Source organism: Egretta garzetta, unplaced genomic scaffold (genome assembly GCF_000687185.1).
Source record: "Egretta garzetta isolate BGI_Z169 unplaced genomic scaffold, ASM68718v1 scaffold429, whole genome shotgun sequence".
Taxonomy (NCBI): domain Eukaryota; kingdom Metazoa; phylum Chordata; class Aves; order Pelecaniformes; family Ardeidae; genus Egretta; species Egretta garzetta.
This window is the reverse complement of record NW_009260678.1, coordinates 142,803-163,380: the sequence shown is the minus strand read 5'-3', so window position 1 is coordinate 163,380 and position 20,578 is coordinate 142,803. Positions and strand designations below refer to the sequence as shown.

At 42.9% G+C, this 20,578-nt stretch overlaps 1 protein-coding gene across 1 annotated transcript in view; it reads right to left on the bottom strand.

Moving 5' to 3' along the window:
• FNDC3B (fibronectin type III domain containing 3B) overlaps positions 1-20,578 on the bottom strand; it is a gene marked incomplete at its 5' end in the record, with an annotated part of 171,724 nt that overhangs the window by 14,051 nt on the left and 137,095 nt on the right. The window contains one exon of the mRNA XM_009645787.2: positions 12,836-13,048. Coding sequence (XP_009644082.2) covers positions 12,836-13,048 — 213 coding nt within the window. The remainder of the gene's footprint in view (positions 1-12,835; positions 13,049-20,578) is intronic.

The following is a 20,578-nucleotide window of genomic DNA, read 5'->3' as shown; positions in this document are numbered from 1 at the left end:
GGGGGAGAAGAAAAAAAGGAAGGAAAAGGGGGGAGAAGAAAAAAAGGAAGGAAAAAGGGGGAGAAGAAAAAAAGGAAGGAAAAAGGGGGAGAAGAAAAAAGGAAGGAAAAAGGGGGAGAAGAAAAAAAGGAAGGAAAAAGGGAGAAAAGAAAAAAAGGAAGGAAAAAGAGAGAAAAGAAAAAAAGGAAGGAAAAAGAGAGAAAAGAAAAAAAGGAAGGAAAAAGAGAGAAAAGAAAAAAAAGAAGGAAAAAGAGAGAAAAGGAAAAAAAGGAAGGAAAAAGAGAGAAAAGGAAAAAAAGGAAGGAAAAAGAGAGAAAAGAAAAAAAAAGAAGAAGTAAACAGTACACATGGCTAGAAAGAAGAAAAAAGTACACATTGCTAGAGAGACTCTTGACTTCTATTTTCAATTGCTCTGCTCAGGTAAACGCTTTTTGGTAACAGCCATGTGTTAGCCAGCGTTTCTAACTGAGATCCTGCCCCCCCTGGAGCTGAGCAGAACGGGGGTGACAAAGAGGTGGGCGATGAAATGGTAAATAAAGAGGGAGCACCCAGCATCTTGCACCGACTCGCGTCGCCTCCACGGGGGAACAAGGTCTTCCTTGCAATAGTCCTGAATCTGGAGAACATAAAATGTACCGCGTAGGATCACATAGGTTTTTTGGATGATTTAGTACACGTCTTCAAATAACTTAACCATTTTGTTGGATTTGAAATCACCAGGAAGCTTCCAAAGAGATTTGTTTTTGACCTCCCCACCTAGGCGCTAGCTTTATCCTGGATAATAAGTCCTTTGGCTTTGCATGAGATACACAGTATAACTAATTTGAGCATTTCAAAGAAACTGGGTCTGTCATTAGCTCTCAGGGACAGAAATCAATTCATATTGCTTTGGGATTGAAATCCACGGAAGTACAAACAGAGAGTTCAAGAATCATCTGTAATAAAAAGAAATGTTCAGGTAATTTAAATTGCTGGAAATGTACTCTGAGGACTAATGCGACTCACTACCCCCCTGAGGTTTAGTGAGCCCCTCACCTTGACTGGAAATCAAAGACCTTTTCCCACCAGTTTTTAAGAGATTTTAGAGCCAATTTCCAAAGAATAATTTTTTTGTTTTTTTCCCAAATGCATGCTTCCACCGTTTTAAGGACTACCTGCTGTCCCACATTTTTGAGGCTCACATAAGCAGCTACGGCACGTTTCACAAGACCGCCACAGCCCTGTTCTCAGGGAATAAAACTTCTTGGGATTCACTGCACGATGAAGATATATTTAGGGTGGCAATAAGACCGAAAAGACGAGACTACTCTGTCTCTCCCTCTCCACTTCTTGTAGCTCGGGCAGCTGGCTCAGAAAGCGCTGCAGCACTCACAGAAGTGCTGAGGACTTGTCTCTGACCCTGCTCCAAGGGCAACAGACAGCAAAAAAAGATGCAATGCGGTATTTTAGACGAACGCCCCCTTTGCAACCATCCGTGGAGCTAGGCAAGCAAGGGAGGATAAATACACCTTAGCAGCTGCCGCCCAAGCACACCCATACCCCAGTTTGGGCTTATGGTACACTTGCTAGACATATTGATATGGGGAATACCAATGACTTAGTCCTGAAATTACCCTTTCACCTTTTGAACATAATTAAGGCTTTATAATGCTGGAAAAGTGATCTGGCAAAACACTTGAGCTCCTCCTGTCATCTGGGAATTGGACTAATACTCCCGCCTGGTTTCCATCTCCACCCCTTTTTGCTTCTCCCTCTCTATCTCAAAAACCATCTGTAATGAAAGCAAAAACGGTTACAGAAAAGCTTGCATCCATGTTCAGTGCACAAGGCTGTAATGGAAGCACACTTAAACGTCCGAGATTCAACCACCTTTGAAGAAAGAGGGCTTCCAATTTTGGAAGAAGAAAGGCTGACTACCAAGTCAATCAAATTCAATTGCTGTAAGGCTTCACTATAACAATAATGCTTCGTAATTGTGCTTGGAGATGCAGATCATGATGTAAGAAACTTAATGAAGATGAAACATTTCAGCTTCAAAATACTGGTGATTTTTTGATAATAATGTAGTATTTTCCTCATGTCTAAAGTAGGTACTTCATACTCCTCCAGAATTCTGTTATTTTTAAAAATAGCGTAGTTATTCGATATAGGTGGCTATAGACTGGGAGACTTATCCTACAATCTTTTTTCCATCTCCCAGGTTTTCTGCTGAAGGACTGCAATGAACTTGAAGTTGAATCAATCGGCATGATTGCACATGGCCACTGCGATGTCTGCATACGTGAAAAATTGTCTAAAGGAAGATTATTTGTCTGTATTATTGCAAAAGTTGACCTTTTAAATCTAAAGATACTTTAAAAAGCACATTTAAACGTAAGGTCTATATAGCTTTGCCTCCTTGGCATCCTGATATTGTTCACTGTGCTTTATCCAGGCCCTGTTCCATACATTTTCTTAAGAACAAGCCAGCTTTGAGCTTGTTTGCAGGGACTTAATCTCTTATGCATTTAAAAGTTGACTTAATTTGTGTATAGAAAAGCTCCCATGTTCTCGATCTCCCGCTCACCTCCTTCCAGCCTCTACTCCGTTCTCCATCTGACCATGGACAGTTTTTCCTTCTCAGATGCTGTGCGATGCCATGGTCGTTAACAAAACACAGCCATGACAAATCTTTCTGGCTTTTCAGGGTGACAGCTGAAGTACACTGGGAGGGTGGATTTTTTTTTTTTTTTTTTTCCACATCCCACCTCACTTCCTTAACGGAGCTTCATGGCATTCATAAACTGAACGTGAGCAGACGCAAGCCCCGGTCAGCACAGGGCAGCACCACAGCTTGCACACCAGGCCACGGGAGCAGGGAGGCTTGGGGAGGAGCCAAGCGCGTGGCTCAAGAGCCTTCTCCATCCTTCTCCCCGCCCAGCGAGGCTGGAGCTGAAGGATGGGCACGCGGTTGAACACGACCGAAATACCTCAGCTTGACAAACTGCCACTTCTTGTCCCTTCCATCAAAATGGATGCGCTTTTAGCGGCAACGCTGACAAAGTCAGTTTAAACCTTAGTGAAATCGCGCCCACGTACTCATACGCCGGTGTTTGCAGTGGAGGTCCCTTAGGAAGCATGGCAGCCACACCAGCCCCAGCCTCCCTGTGCTGGCTGTTCCCATCCCTGTGCCGCTCCCTCAGTACCAACTTTCACAGGGCGAAAAGGTGAACTGGATTTGAGAACCGACAGAGGTTCAAGATCTCTGTAAATTGGGAGTCTTACATTGGATTGGCTCCTTAGCTGGCCCAGTGTTACATTAGGACAGTTGTACTGGTAAAACTGTGGGGACAGCACAGGGACACAAGTGGTTTAAACAAGCCAGAAGTGCTCCTGTTCCTACACAGGAACGCACTTACAGAAATACGTGTGTTACCTTGGCTTCTTATTTCTTCATCACTCTCCCCTTCCAAAGCAGACTAAACCAAAACACAAACATGCTCAAGTGTGTCTCAGCCGAGATGAGTTCATCCTCCAACCTCTACCTGCTCAGATTCACCGTTCCCGCGAATCCCTGAAGTGTGCTAAATAAGCACCAAGAAATTTTCAATTCTAAGAGGTTTGCCCAGCTGAATTTAAAAGACGGTGGGCTGTATTCAACTGGTAGCCTGGCTTTGAAGAAAAGGCTACCGCTGCGGGTTAATGGCATTTTCAACACAGTTGCATTAGTTTTTTTCTTTAACGTTTGCACCACCCACAAGTAAATCTGTATTATTTTGATTTAACGTGCTGCAGGCTTGCCTCTCTTCTCCAGTAAAGTAACGGTGGAAACTGAAAAGCAAGCAACTTTCTCCCGGGAAGGAGATGCTCCCCAGAGGCTCCTCCTCCTCCTCCCCTCCCCTCCCCTCGCTCCAGCGATGCCGATTCTCCCCTTCGCAGCCATTCTCATGGCAGTCACGGATTATTCATTTACTTACCCACAGCGGAGGAGAGAGAACACAATGTCCTCAAAGGATTGTTTGGGAGACACCACCGCTGTTCGTTTTTCATCAATACCTTTTGATTCTCAGCGAAGATCTTCTTGGAAATGTTTTACATGTTGCAGCTATTTTGTTTCCTCCACTTCAGTCACTTCCAGTCGAGCAGACGAATATAAATGTACTCGCCCTACCTCCGCTCATTAGTTCTCAGCACATTTTAATCAACAGGTTCCCTTTCAAACTCTTGGGTTTTTGTTTATATTTTAGCAACCCGTTTGTCCTTACAACAATTTAATTTGAAAGAAAATCTAGCGTACAGCACTAAATAAGACGGCAATCTCGAGCCAAGTACAAAGGCTAAAATAGCCATCCGAAGGATTCTGCTCCCAGAAAAACGCGGTGATCTGCCACAGTGTTGGCTGGAGAGGAATCGTTAATACAGCGCTGGTCTGACCTGGCCACCCGAGGCTGCATTTCAGCATACACGGGCAACTGCCTCATTACAAACCAAAGCATATGAATTTCAAAAATCAACAGCTCTTAATATTACTATCGCAACATCCCTGCTATCTGCACAATTATCCCTCCCACTTATTTTTTTTAGACCGTTCCCCTATTTTGTTTGAAGAACATTATCAAACACTCACTGATTGATGCGATTTTCTTTCCCCACCAGCAGCTCCCTACAGTACAAGACGGCACCTGGGAAAGCAAAGCTTCAAACCCACCCCGTCTAATTCATCCCCCAAGACGGAGAACTTCCATTTTTGAAATGGAAGTTTGTTTAGTTTTTTTCTTGAGCAGAGTAAAAGCTGTCCAGCCCCTCTGCTGGGCATGGCTTCTCCGGAATTACTGCACCTACGCATCATTTCACCAACTGATCCCTGGAGACCACGGTGCCCCCGTACGCCCCATCTCCAGCAACACCAGCCAGGCCAGCGCCCCCTTCACCAACCTCTGCCTGTTGGAATCTGCCTGCAGCCCAACCACCCCTGCACCCAGCCGGAGCAGATGAGAAGGTTTAACACCTCTTGGCTTTATGCTGAAGCTTGCTCATGCTGATGCAAGTAAAAGCATCATTAATCTCTACTAAACCTGGATGCCAGAACAGCTTTTGGTGAGGGTCAAAGTAGAGGTACCATTTGGTTTTTCCAAGAGAGGCTGTGGAGGAACCCTGAAGCCAGGAGTGAAGTAGAAACTATGATGAACCCCTCACAACATGCTAACTTACCCTTCCCCAGCCATAAGCACCTCGAGCTGTCTCTCTGATCCACACCTTAAGCATAGAGCACCCTTTTATTCTGTTAGTCTGGCAGAGATACAGGAGTAAAAAGTCAACGCACAATTTTTTAATTTCTGCTGTATTTTAAAATCTTCAGCTTAAAGAGAAAAGCTGGACCTCTGCAGCATCCATCAGCGCTCCTAGAACCAGTACCAGGCTGACCCAATCTTTTTGGGCTGAATGGCAGTTTTGGGGCACCTTTCCAAGCCCCTCTTTGGCACCCTCCTTTGCAGCTAAGTGCTGAGGGAAGGGAAACACCTGGGCAGGGGCTCCCAGAAGAGTTTTGTGCTCCCACAACCTCCACCGACCCTGATTTCCAGCTCTAACAGGAGGTGTGGACCAAACAGACGCGACGCCTTGGCCCCTCTCCTCTGAAGATATGTTTTCTAGAAGATACCTTTTGGAAAGCTTATAACGTATGCCTGTTCATAATATGTTTAGAAACTAAGCTCCACAATGCACCGTCAATGTAATTTTTGTTTATAGGCATAATAAAAATAACAGGACCCACTAAAGGAGGCACCTTTTCCGTCCTTATACTTAGAAAAGCAAAACTAAGTGGAGAGTGGAAAAAGGCAGGACGAGAAGCGATAGCAGTCAGATGGGAAGAGTTTTGCGTTCTTCGCTTAACTACCCAGCACATTTGCAGGCTAGACAAAGAGCACTTGCAGCCAAAAATCGACTTTTAGCCTGGTTCTAGTAGATCATCTTTCATCTGCTGCTGAATCTGAGCACGTAATCCATATTAACCACAGACAGCCACCTGTCAGATGTCTGGAATTATTGAAAATGGAGATGCCTTAACCTACAGAAGCACCCCCATAGCAAGAAAAATTACTTTTTTGGAAGGAGCTTCTGGGCACATTCAGGAGGAACGGAAGACAGATCAGCAAAGTGCCTGAGAGATGATTCCTATGTGTAGTCAAGTAAGAGGCCAAGGAACAGATAGGAAGGACAGACTGAGCATAACTTAATGTGAATTAACAGCATTTGAATGAAAAATCTGGGAGAAATTAGGGGAGCATTCAGTGGCCTTTTGAAAATATGCAGTCAAGAAGAGCTAGATTACTAGGCAGCTACCAACACCATGGCTTGCAATAGCAACGTATTCATAAATAACAGTAGATATAAATAAGAGCAGGCTTAACAAAGCTAAAACCAAACCAGAACAAAACACAGTTGGGCAGCAGCAAACTAATGCTCTTACAGGCGCATTTTTATCTTTCTTGTGTGGCATTACAATCCACTTGCCCTAGTATGGCAGCAACTAATACCATCTACGAACCTTAAAATGAATCTCATCCAGCACATCGTGTTCAGAACTATCTACTGGCACGACAGGCTCGGTCATCTGGCCTGGCAAAGCTCACTAAGGAAGCAAAGCATAGTGTCTCGGCTACCAACTTCAGCAAAATGAAGTTGTGCTCTTGGCCGACGTGCTCCTGTTGCTCCGTGCTGAACGCCGTTACCGCTTTAGATATTAAGCAGTCGTTATCCTGAGAAGGCATCATTTTTCTAAGGAGGTTGTTACAGATGTGCAGAAAATAGCTTTCATTACAGTGACAAGAGTTGGTCTGGATGCTGCTCTTTATGATCTACCATCTGGAATATTTAGTTACAACCATGAAGTCTGAAGCACTTGCAGGTGGACAGTGATCAAACTAAACCAGCAAATTGGTCCACTGTGTTTCTATGTAGTTGACTACTAAATTTCTCATCAGCCGAGGGATTCTTTGAACATACTTATGGAATAGCATCGCATTTTGCGTCTCACTACATTCCTGGTATCTGAAACATCTCATCTCAAACATCTAATATGATTTTCTCGCACCTCACTTTGTCTCAACAGATGACGCACGCACTGTTAACTCACATCTACTAAAAAGGTTGTTTTAATCCTGTTTCTAAGAACAAAGCTAAAATGCCCTAACAAGTTAAGCTTTTTACACTTGGAACAGTTCTTCCTCTTCTCTTTCATTCGCACAGCACTTACTGCCAAGCCCCAAGGATCTCATCAGAATGCTCTTAATGTAAATATGGTGACCGTTAATAGCAACGCTCATCTACGCAACGCAACAACACGGAGCGAAGACAGACTATATCTGAAAGGCTTTTCTGAATGTTAACTTTCTATTTAGCCAGGCTGGCAGAGTAAACCGTAGCATGCCATATGTCTTGCTGCTAATTGCTCATTTCCTTTCATCATTGTTTTACCCGATACGAAAATGATTTTTCCTGCAGGTTTTTGCAAGGATATGGTAATGCGTCTAATTTTATATTTTAATAGAATTTCACAAGCCGGTCGGCCTGATACATATCGGTAATTGCTGCTAAAATGGGTGTAAATTGTCTTGATCAAATCACGGGTGTAAACAATTTTTAATTAGACCGCTTGAAACTTGCAGTAACCAGATAATGATTATGCTAGTCAGCAGACAGAGGCAGCGTGTTTAGCACTTTATCTCCCCGTGTTTCTATTCTACCTCTCCTCACGTTAATGCAGAGCAAACGTACGTCTCGAGGCTCATACGTATGGCCACTTCCCAACACACAGAGACTGTACTCGGCGCCGTCTTTCTGCAAAGGCTGCGGCTTAGACCAAACCATCAGATACAGCATGCCACTTCTACAGCTGGGTGCCGCGACGGACAGTCTTAATTTCATTTGTGGGTTCTCTGCTGTTTGTTATGCATCTTTAAGGAGTAACGAGGTCATTTTGTGATATACAACTTCAGCGTGCTGGAGGAGAAAAGCTTTCCAGCATCACCAATGGCAGAACGATGGGAAAATCACCGGAAGAGAGAGGAGCTTCCTGAAACCGAACCTTTCTGCTGAAAAAATGAGCCCATCTGCACCTCTGCACTGGCTTTACTGTTCAAAGCATGTTTTAATTTTCCTTGGAAACCACCTCCTGACAGTGCTTTTGGGTTCCTTGCACCCTGGAAAATACTGGCATAGATAGATTTTTACAATACGATACTTTTCTCTCTTCTCTTATAGGCTTTCTGTAAATGGCAAAATAGCTTCCCATGCAAGAGAAAAAGACAGTACTGCCGGGAGCATCGCTAACATCTGGGCTAGCAGGCACTGAAACAGATGGGAAAATACATCCCCCTTTGATAGCGGGAAAATCCGGCACGTCTCCCCCGCTCACCACCTGCCAAACAGGAGCAAGGAAAGACAACCTGAGCCGCTGGAAGGCAACTGAGAGTCTACCGAGCTCCCAGCTCAGACGTCCCCTGCCGCCTGCACCGTGACAGCAGGCGCTCCTGGGACGAGGAACATGAGGGGTGATACCTCCTGAAATAAATAGTCAAGTGAAGGTAAAATTCTCCAAGTAGAAGTCGTCAATGCAAGGGATTATGTCATTTGGTTAGAAATGTTGTTCCTCCCTTGGAGTCGCTAGAAGTTTCCAGGTCTACGTCGATGTATGTCTGTGGCCTTTGGGAGGCCATATCCTAACCAGAAAAACAGTGTGTGCACAATGACCGTGCCCAATTAATATTTATAGTCATTAGGCAAATTCTGTTTTGTGATCAGTTTTTCATTTACATTGAAGAATAACATCTCCTTAAATGGCAAGCACATATAGTTTAGCGAAGTATTTTAAAACAGTTTAACACCCACATGAATAATCTTTCATATGATGTGGAAGGGAAACACTACTCCTGTTTACCCAGTGATACGAGGTCGTAACTCATTTATTCAGTAAATAACCGTAACAAAAGCAATTACAGGTTAGAACTCCAGTAAACACCAACTCTTACAATTCACTTACAAAACCGGACTTGTCAGGAATTGTCAATGATCCTTCACCGATATTTTCAAAGAATATGTTTAGGTTGCGTCTTAGCCAACCTTACCAATGGTTCTCCCTTAAAATACAGTTATGTATATTTTTATTTGGATTCTGTATACACAACAAAATCTCAGAATTCGTCTCAACTGCAACATATATTCATCTAAAAGAAACACAAGCAACTGATAAATGACCCCTTAATAACGTGCCTGCTAATTCTCTCTTTCAGACTGGGCATTGTAAGCATTTTAAGACACTAAGAGGTATAATTAGTTGTAGGAACAACTAAAGACTAATTACCAGTACAGGGAAAAAAAAAATAAAATCAAAAGCATTACTATAATTAGGTTCATTTGTTTCACTTGGAGAGGAAAAATCCACAGTATTCTGCAAAACAGTGCGACTTGATTAACATGATTTCCTTGACATTACTTGAGTTAGGAAATGAAGTCATAACTGACAGTTTATTTAAAAAAAGGAGAGAAATTTTATAGTCCTCTTTACATAAAGGTCAACTACTCTCAACGAACGTTCCCATGTACTGTGCTTTCTAGAAATGGATTTTTCTTCGTTTCCACTTAATGCTACACATAATTGAAAGGACAAGAGATGCTAATTTGATCTTCCTAAATGTCACACACTGAAAAGCAAATGAGAGCTAAAGCAGGTACGTTCCTGATGTGTGCACCTTTTCAAGCCCCTACATTAATCAGGGTCAGGAGATTTCCAAGTATTTTGTTGCACAGGTCTTGCAATCAATGAAACATTTAGTCTCCAACGACTGGCCTGTTCTACCTCATTACAGCATGGAAAAGTTAAAAACAATTCTTAATGACAAGGACACATTCAAGAGCACTGGCTGACTCTCGCTGCAGAAAACCGGAGCTGAATCTTTACAAAAAGGCCATTAGAGCTATCAGGGTCAGAATCTGATCTACTGACAATTTTCTTTTTTTAAAAGAATTTGCTCATCGTTATGTTTCTGTTTGTGAAAATACTTCAACGGCATTTTAAAGCTCTTATCTGAAACCTCGTCAGCGAGCAATGTTACCGTAAGCAAACTGCATGCTCAGATTCATTGAAGAAGGGAAAATTGTAATACTGAATTCAGGGATTTCAATATAAAGGTGTTATAAGTAATTTCAGATGTCTTGGGGACTACAGTAACAAGACCTTCTGAAAGACTAAAGATAGGACATGGGTCAGTTTTGAGTTATCCATCCTTACGCCACAGTCTCTTCCCCCAAGCCAGCTGCTACCTCCTCTCTCAACAGAGGGGACATCATGGAACCTTCCTACAACCCTTTCAAACCATAAAAGACTCCAAAACATCCTTCTAGATCATTTATTTGGTATCATTTTTTCACCAGAGACTGCCTGCCTAGAGAGGCGGTCGATGGCCGGAGCCTGTCGGTGTTGAGGAGGCGTTTGGACAATGCCCTTAAGAACGTGCTTTGGCTTTCGGTCAGGCAGTTGGGACTGGATGATCACTGTACGTCCCTTCCAACCAAAATGTTCTATTCTATTTAATTATTCCATTAGCTGTCCACGGTTTACCTGCACTAGCCTGTTAAAGCACTACTGCGCAATTAAAGAGGCCAGTGATGCTCGAAGAACCGTATTCCAATATTTTTCACAAGCACACACACGAGCGAGTAACCCCTCGGTCACGATGGGGTTTCTTTAATGGGAATGACCTCCAAGAGGCCTCCTACCTCTGTAACTAACTGCTGTTTCTACCAGTTCACGTGTGGGCTGTCATTCCCTGTTCATTAAGAATGATAGCTCTCCTGAACATACACAACTTCGCAGCCGTATCCTTTCAGGATCATCTTTCATTGAGATCGACACATGCGACGGGGAGCAAAAAGGGACTGTCAGACAGGGAACAAATAAAGAGATCTTATTGCCGAGACCTGCCAGCTCAAACTGTCCCCCAACACAGCACCCGGCACAGACGACAGTGCACCCACTCAACTCCTCTGCTGCGCCCACGCCGGTACGCACTTCATCAGCCGGAGGGCTCAAGGCTATGGCTCATTTCGGGTATTACCTGAACTAATTGCTACAAACCCAACCACCCAAGGAAGCCATTTCATGCAAGGACTCCGTTCAAGCAGGAGACAGTGCAACGCCGACGAGTAGTTTCTCTGCATCTTTGGGAGCTCATGTGGACTATAAGCCAAATCTAAAGATGAGACGACCCAAAGTAAAAAATTCAAATTCCTCCTAATGAACAGCTCTTAAGAGACCACTTGCAGTGGGAAAAGTTTGTGCAAAAGCACAGGACGATGCTAAGAGCCTTGTGCAAAAGCACAGGACGATGCTAGAGCCTTGTGCAAAAGCACAGGACGATGCTAAGAGCCTTGTGCAAAAGCACAGGACGATGCTAAGAGCCTTGTGCAAAAGCACAGGGGGAAAAAAAAAGCTTTCCTCCTCTGCTGCCAGGTAACCTAACGTCGTATTTTATTCTTACAAGGAAACTTATTATTTTCTCCAGCATAAAAACAGGTTTAAAACAATTTAACAGTTCTTCACCATCCTACCTGCAGTGCTACATGAAAGCAAACAAAAGCAGCCTGCTGGATGTTTCTTTAGAGCCGCCTTGCTCACACGCTGCTGCAGGTGATGGGCTCCTGCCAAGCATCACCGCACTCTGAAGAAACTGGTTTTATCAGTCAGAGTTTCAAATGGGCATTTATATTCATTGGATACCTCTCAGTATTAATACAGGGGAGCACGTACCCGCTCTGCATCAGTACGGTGGAGATACTGGGAGGTATTTAGGCATTATTCATAGTGGGTTTATTACCGACAATTAGAGCTTTTGGGCCAGCTCTTCAGCTGGCATAAACTCAGCACAGCTCTATTTAAATGAAAGGAATCATGCTAATTTACACTAAATTATGATCTGTACCGAAGGTCTCTAAGGAATATCTACTTGATACGTCAGTTATTTTACTTAATTAAACTAGTTGAGAGCGATTCTTAGTAATTATGAGACATCTTTGATGTTTATTCATTGACGAGCTCAGACTGTTAGGCAACACTCGCACATCACCTTGCTTTCCTTCCCTTTTTTTACTGAATCTCTCTTATCACAACTTTGGAGCTACATTATCAAATCTTCCCACACCGAATTTGCGTGGGAAAATACTTTTTGCTGAGCACGGACTGTTTAACGTTTGGTTTTGTGTTTCTTGCACACCGCAAGCTCTCATGGCTTTGAAGAAAGTTGTAGGGAGGTGAAACACGGTGGATGAGCCCTTCTGCATCCTTATTTCACAATTACTGTGTAGCTACCAAGCTGATGCCAAGCTCCTATTTTCTAATGCTCCAAAATACTACAGCTGTAAAAACCTGACCATCGTGTTGCCCACCAACCTTGTCACGCTCAGTTTTGCCTTTCCCAGAGCTTTGATTTTGTAACCGTTCCTTTCGCTAATACACACAGCACGTTGGGTGCAGTGTCTTTTTTTTGTATATTCCAAAGGGTAAAGCACCATGACCGTGAAACTTGGTATTCATTTTTATTGGCAGAAGGGCCAGGTTTTGGTAAATTTTCAGCAACAGAGCACTGATTTTGGTTGTTCTATAGGAACTTCAACAGTTTTATTGCATAATTTCCTCGGTTGGACTACAGGCACAGAAGCCCTCTTAAAACAGTATTTTGTATATATTTGTGGGTACGAAGCAATCAGGAAACCAACGTTTCTCCTACCACGATTCACAACTGCATTGTGATGAACCAGACTTCATTTTCATTAACACAAGGAAAAGATTCACATCTCCTACCTTTTATTCCTGTCTTCTATCTGCAAGATATAGACAATGTCATCGGTAGTGTGAAGCTTGGAACTGCTGTCTCCCCATTTCAGCTTCAGGCTCTGAGGACCGGCTGCAGCACACTCTAACCGAGGAGGTAAGGGTGGTAACGGCCTGGTTTTCGCTTTAATAAAGTGGCTAAATGGTCCAGCTCCAATTTCATTGACAGCCTGGATCCTGATCCTAGAAATGAACAGCAAAAAGATAAACGTTAAATAAAGTGCTTTCACGAGGTTCTTGGTATAAAATAAAAATCTCAAGAAAAGATTTGGGTAAGCAATCTCAGAACCTGCTGGCAGTCCCTTTAACCAGGAACAAGGGACAACGGCAGTGTGGATACAAGCGCAACCTGGAAAACACGAAGCGTGTAACTCTGAATAAATAAAACACTGAAGTGCATTGTGGTTGTCTAACCAAGGTCATAGGTGAAATCCTTAAGGGAAAGCATTGGTGTCACTGCCATGAAACCCATCATTGTGTTGGTAGATCTCTCTGAAGACCAAAGAACAGCATTACTCCAGCACGCACAGCGTCCCACAAAGCACACTATTTAAGTAGATTAAACTCTACTGGGAAGAGCTAACCAAGAAGGTTACATTCACAAACCTTCTACACATCCTACACAAACTGTGGAAATATTAACCATCAATGAGCTACCTATTAGATCAAATAAAAGTTGGACTCAAGTCACTCTCACAGGATGCACAAAAGCTCTTGAGCTATTTGAATCGCATTAAGGACATTGAGAAGAAGGGAAAAGCAGACCACCTACCTAGTCATAGAAGTTTTAATTTGGAAATAGTCTTAAGACTGAGCCAGTATGCTAAACCCTATTTCTTTCTTAAGACCACGACTCCTGGCTTCTGCTTTGTCCCGTTCTCTTATCTGTCTGCACCTTAGTTTAACAATTTGTACAATGAGAATCTGCTTACAGGAACGAGCGAAGAGTAGTAGACTTTTACTATGGTAACATCAACAACAACATCATGACAAAAATGTGAACTACGCATTTCGAAAGAGCTTTGAGGACTGTGCAAATAGAAATATTGGTACAGACGAGCCTGAAAGGTTTCAAAAGTTTGTTAAAGTGAAAATAAGAGAAAACAGGATGGGCAAACTAATTAGTTTTTTTTTTTTTTAGATAGTTCAGCGTAGTTTAGATAGCTGGACAGATGCCATTTACTTTGAAAATCCTGTGCAGAGCAGCCTTGTATTTTCTCATGGGAAAAGAATCTACAAGAAGCATTTCTTCTTCTTCTGAGCTATCAGCCACCACAAAGCCCGGAGTCCCTGGGGAAAGTGGTAGGGGGTGAAGGGAGAAGAGCAGAACTGGGTATATACCCCTGCTTCAGAGAAACCAGAAGATAAATAGAACTGTCTTTGGTTGGCATAGCTACTTACTTTGATTGAAGCACATAAAGTGATGTAAGTTCATATAAACAACATATGAAAAATGACTTTGCTTTGAACAGCAAGTTTTCAGCTCTACCATTAGAAAAAGATTAGGTAGACTTAAAGGGAAAGGGAAAAAAACCTCCAGAGAACAGTATCGCCCATTAAAAAACCCAAGCCAAACCCATATTTGCTGCAATTTCAAGAACAAAAAGGGTTAAACGATTAATAAATATATTGCAAAATAATAAAGCCTTATCAACTGATGAGGCAGCTAAAGTAATTGGACACTGTAAGAACACACTGTGTCGTGTGTAAATGTGTGGTTAAACCTTTGTGTATTGACCTCGCCATTAACAAGGGTAAAGTATTGCTTGGCGTGGAGCTGCATTTTCTTTTTAACCTTCCTTTTGGCTGCGGGAAATGCATCCCGACCACCTTACAACACTACACAACGGCGATTTCATCCTCTTCCTCCCAAAGGGTGGATGGTATGAAGGAAGCCCTAGTGGGAGCCTCCTCTTCAACTGCTGCATACAAGTATTTGACATAAAAAGAACAAAAGGCTTTTTCAGTATCTTAAGAAGAGTAATTAATATAGGCATTGATCTTATTTCATATTATGTTATTGGTTGCTTCAGACTGAAGAGTCATTACATTAGAATTTAATGGCCTTTCTAGTAAAAAAAAAAGTGAAAACGGCCTGAATTTTCACTGAATTCTGGCAAGTTATCCATTAGCATACGCACATTAACAGTAACAGCTACCTTACAAAATGCTACCGCTTTTTTGTAGATTGATTGCAGCAACATGCTCTAGAGTACACAGCTTTTTTTTTTTTTTTTTTTTGCTTCTCTTTTGTATTATCTGAAGTCCCGGTTAACAACAAAGCCTCTCCTGTCCTCAAGCATCGTAACTTTACCTCACTTCCAAACAGCAGCTACCACACTTGAAAAGAAGCAGTGATTGAAACGAAGCGCTCTCCAGCATCACATCACATTTCTTAAGCAGAAGCTGACAGATGTGCTTTTCAATATGCGCATGCACATACGCCTGCCTTTACTTGTCCCCCCTTGGCCAGGTATTTGCACAAGGTAAAACCGCGTCTCTTCCTCTTCCCTCCTTTGCTGTTGCCTTCATCTGCTGCCTGGAGTTCTTGCTCCCACCTTCCGACACACACAAATATGCCCACCCCCCACTTCTGCCTCTGAAGCACAGTGAGACTGATGGAAATCCTTCAGCCCTAAAATAGAGACGGGCATCATTCCAGATGAACGATGATACTGGGAAAGCAAGAATTTATTGCACTCTAGCATGACTGGATGTGGCCACGGTTTTTCTGCCGATTACACCACCATAAAACTCTTTGTAAACTGCCGCTACCATTCCCGGGTCCCGAGCTTTGGCAGAGGGGCACAACCAAGTGCTTTGGGTTTTCTGTGCGCAGGGTGGTGTAACCCAGACCCAGCTCGCACCTCCCTCTGAACCAGAGCAGCGTCTCCTCGATGGGTATTAGGCCTTGGAAGTGTCCACAGGGAAGGGGAGAAGGAAGAAGGGAAAAAGAAAGGGGAGAAAGGAGGACCACAGGGCGGAGGGAGAGCACGTGGCGGTGGGGGATGCCTTGTACTGCGGCATCTTCGCTCCAGCCCAGCTGCTTTCTCCGGTCCCTGCCCCAGCCTGCGACACTCCGAGCTCCTTCCAGCTGGGTGGCACGGCCATAGCGGGTAAGGTAACTTCCACGACGAAGTGGACACCAGTTACTGTTTACAGAACTGATACTGGGAAAAATCAATTCTTTTTTTGTGTAAAAGTAGTATAGACACATGCAAAAACACTTGCAAAAAAACCACTTTCCAAATTCCTTCCAACTTTCTCACTAACAGTTTCGAAGTTAAAATACCCCAAACCCCGTCTTGGAAAGGTGATTTTAAAATCTGACAATCACAATTTGAAAGTAGTTTTTTTGAAATGTAAAGACTATATTTAGGGATAGTACCTAATCTTGCAGACCCTGGACCAATAATATTTGTGTTCGGTCTCACATTTTCCCACTGCATCTTTTAAACATTTAGCAAAAAAATAAATCGGACCAGGCAAATTTAGAAACCATTAAAAAAAAAAAAAATCATTAATGGACCATTCTCTCTTATAAGATTCTTGACCCAGAAAAATAAACAGACCAAACAGGATGCTATTTTCAGATTGGTCACAAAATCCTTTGTCTAGTATTCCAACTAACTGAAAAATCACTTTTGAATTAATCTTAAGAGTCTGACATGAGAAGAGGTTGATTCGCTAGTTCCCAGAAGTGGAATGCCACCAGTTGCAATACCCACGCCTGCAGAAACCTGGGGGGGTTAAAACACCCCGGACTTCCAAAGGGAGGAGCAGCAGCCGGCCAAAGGAGAGGGGCAATCATCACACGGAGCCCCCAGGGCACGCCAGCCCCCCAGATCCCCCCTCAGACCGCACTCTTCTGGGGCTGGAACGAGACTTAGTTTTACCCTCAGAAGCATAGATTTTGTTTCATAACCCACTTAGGCATTGCTAACTTGAGCATCCACGTGCATGCTTCTCTCTTCATCTTGGAAGATCTTTTCCTTGATACAGTTTAGAAATTTAAAACACCTAGAATTTTTATTCCTAAACCAAATTAAAATTAAGTGTCGCTATTAAAATTTAATAAGGCTACTATGTATTTCTGTAAACTATGTACCTTCAGAAGAAAGCAAGCATTCTTAAAAATCAGAAGTTGTTTTGAGGTGAAGTATCTCAACAGCACAGCACAATTAACCACGGAAAGCGTTGAGCGAAGCCTGGGAACAAAGTGTAACAGAAATTTGGTATTTCTATTGCTGTTGCATATTTATTTACTGTGTAATATTTATTAACTCACTTCTAGTTACATCAGTTCACAGAAAACCAGTCCAAGTATTATTACCCTATAATCAGAGCTTCCAGAGCTTCATGGCTACGTCAATAAAGCGGAAAGACTGCAGAATTCGGACATATTTCTGCAGCTGCTCACCAGCAACCGTGTTTACATGGTGCTTTTGCAAGGCATCTGCTTTCTGCATCAGGAATGTTGGTCTGTGTCTGACATTGGAGAAGTCTTCTTGAAATCTCAAATCATTGGAGAAGTTCCCTTGAAAGCGGTTTCTCTGCTCCCAGGGAACGGGAGATGGGACGAGGGGAAACGGCCTCTAGTTCTGCCAGGGCAGGGTTAGGTTGGACATTGGGAACAATTCCTTCCCCTTGGGGCTGTCAGGCACTGGAAGGGGCTGCCCAGGGAAGGGGTCGAGTCCCCACTCCTGGGGGGATTTAACAGCCAGGCAGACGAGGTGCTTAGGGCCAGGGTTTGGGGGTGGGATGGCAGGGGCAGGGGAACGGTTGGGCTTGATGAACTTAAAGGGCTTTTCCAACCTAAATGATCCCATGATTCTATCAGCCCCACGCTGGCCATTACCAGCACGGCAGAGGCATGCCCCAGTTCCTCCTGCCTTGAACGTATTTTGGGATGCAAATCCTTCTTGTAGCAGGATTTGCTACTAAGACACAGAAACCATCGAACTTGTCAGCTTCGAGCCCACCTCCTCAAAGAGCCTGGACTCTGCTTGGTGTTTACTTGAGTTGCTGATGTATGGCCATTCCCACACAGAAGCTGGAAGAGCAGAGCAATGCCAGACCTAAGCTAACGACTCTGACAGGGTGGACACATGTAGACACGCTGTTAGAATCACACCGCTATGCAAAACAATGTTCCTTTCCAATTTTGGACTTGGTAGCTTCATAATAACCAAGATTTGCTTTCAATTTTCAAACAAAACAAACAAATTTCAAACAAAAATATTGACAGTGAAATTCCAATGCAACTAAAACATATAAGCCCTTTGCTGATTTACTTCAAATTCTGCTGAAACTTTGGCAAGAGAGTTGAGAGTCTCAAACCCAGTAGTGTTTGGCTTGTTTAGTCTAGGAAAAACAAGGCCTGGAAGCAAACACATTCACTGCTTTTAAACACAGCAGGGAATAAACACTTGAGAGAAGAGCTAGTTGAGTCAAACAAAGTTGACACGAAAAGAAAAACCATTGGTGAACAAATTTAGAGAATGAGATCCGTGATGTTCTGAAACACTCGCCCGATTAAAACAAGGGGGGCAAAAACCCCCCCGCCGTTTAGGATACAGCTTGATAAACATGTTTCTTACAGACACATCTACAGACATTCCCTGATGAAAGACAGGTGTCAGGATAGGCTTGAAGAAGAAATATCAGTGAGAGAGTTACTGATCGATAGCAAAACCACTGCGACACGTCTATTTTTATTAGCAGAAAAATACTTCCAACTATAGATGAGGTGCTTTTGCAGCTCAACTGCAGTCACTTGTCTTCCCTGACAGGCATGAGGCATAAGATTTGGGGGTTTCTTTCTCTTGTTTTATTAAAGAAAAGAGCTTTCATATATTATTACTTCTGATTAGTCATCCACCGGTTCGTGCTCCTCACAGTAGGGGTTTTTTTTTTGGTAGGAACTCAGTCTTACAATATTTAAAACTGTTGCAGTTAACGCTTCTGCTTTAACCTTTTCATTTGGATCAGAGACAAGCAGACTCCCTGATGGAAAATATATTTAATATGGTGCTTTTTACAAAATACATGAAGTAAGAATGTAAAAAAAAAAAAAATCCAGTATGATCTCAGTGTAACAACACTTCTCATGGCAGCAGGAGTAAGGGCTGCACGGACAAGACTGCAGCATGTTTATAAAGAAGAGTAACGTCCTGCCCATCCTTTCATTCCATATCTCCATTTCTAGGCTTTGAAGCCAAGGACATTTCCCTGAAGGAAGTTGTAGGCAACCAAGAATCAGATAAAAAAAGAGACTGAAGAAGGAAGATTTCAGTCATTTCCCTGAAGGAAGTTGTAGGCAACCAAGAACCAGATAAAAAAAAGAGACTGAAGAAGGAAGAATTTAGATGGTCCATTCTGGCTGCCTTGACTTTTGGCTCATTTTGCTTTACCTGTTCTGACTCTTGACTGAACACATCAGGAGAAACCAGGGAGTACGAGACTGCCCAAAGATAGAATCATAGAATCGTTTAGGTTGGAAAAGACCTTTAAGATCATCAAGTCCAACCATGAAATGATGATGCAGTTCCACAGCTGGGTAGCCAGTCAATAGACAAACTGTTAGAAATTTCTTAGTTTCATTAGGTTTTTGATTAGTCTTCAACCAGTCGGGTTCTGTGGTGGTGCATCCCCCCCACCTTCCCCAGCCTCAATTACTCACTCAAGTGTAATTTAATTTTCCTTCATGTCTTTCTTCCATGCAGTAAGAAAGTGAACCTTGCCATCTTCGAATCCGTAACTGAGTCACTGTTTTGATTAATTTTGTTGAATCACTTTGTTAATTGACTGACGATTGAATGTTGTTAAAATTGTCGCAATCAAATCCTCTGATTTGCCGTAAAGGCATAAATAAATTCTAACTGCTACTAAATCAAATTGTATGAAGTCACTCGTTTGCGACAAACTGGCGTAGCGAACCGGATTTGAAACAGGATTCACAAATTCATTCGCGACAGGTTCCCTGGTCTAGCTTAGAGTAAGATCACATAAGCACCAGTGCTGATACAAGGTGGAGAGGGAGGAACGTGGGAGAACATGGAGATGGGGCAGGTCAGAAGTGAGACAACAGCAACCCGAGCTGGCTCAAACCCATGTGCTGCTTTATTCATGTGCAGTATTTTCACAAATACCTTTAGCTAGCTTAGGCCAGCATGGCTGCTTTCTCTCTACCCATTTACATGGTAAAAAATATGGCTAGTTTTCAACAAGACCAGTTTTCCCAGTCTGGAATGGTGTGATGGCGCTTCGCTGGCACAAAAGAGAAGACAACACAAGGAGGGAAGAGGCTTCCTTTGACAGCAACGCTAGCTTAAATTGGCCACAAAATTAGGATCTTAAATAAACAGCAGAAATCAAGAAAAAGCTTATCCTTCATTACTGCCTTTGCCAAAAAGGATCCCAGCGTTACCAGCCAAAGAACTGGAGACAGGGGTAACGCAGACACGTTGCCTGGAGTTACATGAGTGATCTGTCATGGAGGGGTTCTGAATCCCCAAATTCCTATTTTACCTTCTTCTTTTCAGATAGCCAGAGGTGTGTGTATATATATTTTTTTAATAAATCTACATTTTTTTTTTATTACATGGTTTTAAAACCTAGATACTCCAGACAAAGATAGGAACCATTGTACCAGGCAATGCAAGCAATACATGTTCCTTGCTTTAAATAACTTCTAGTATACATATTTGTCTA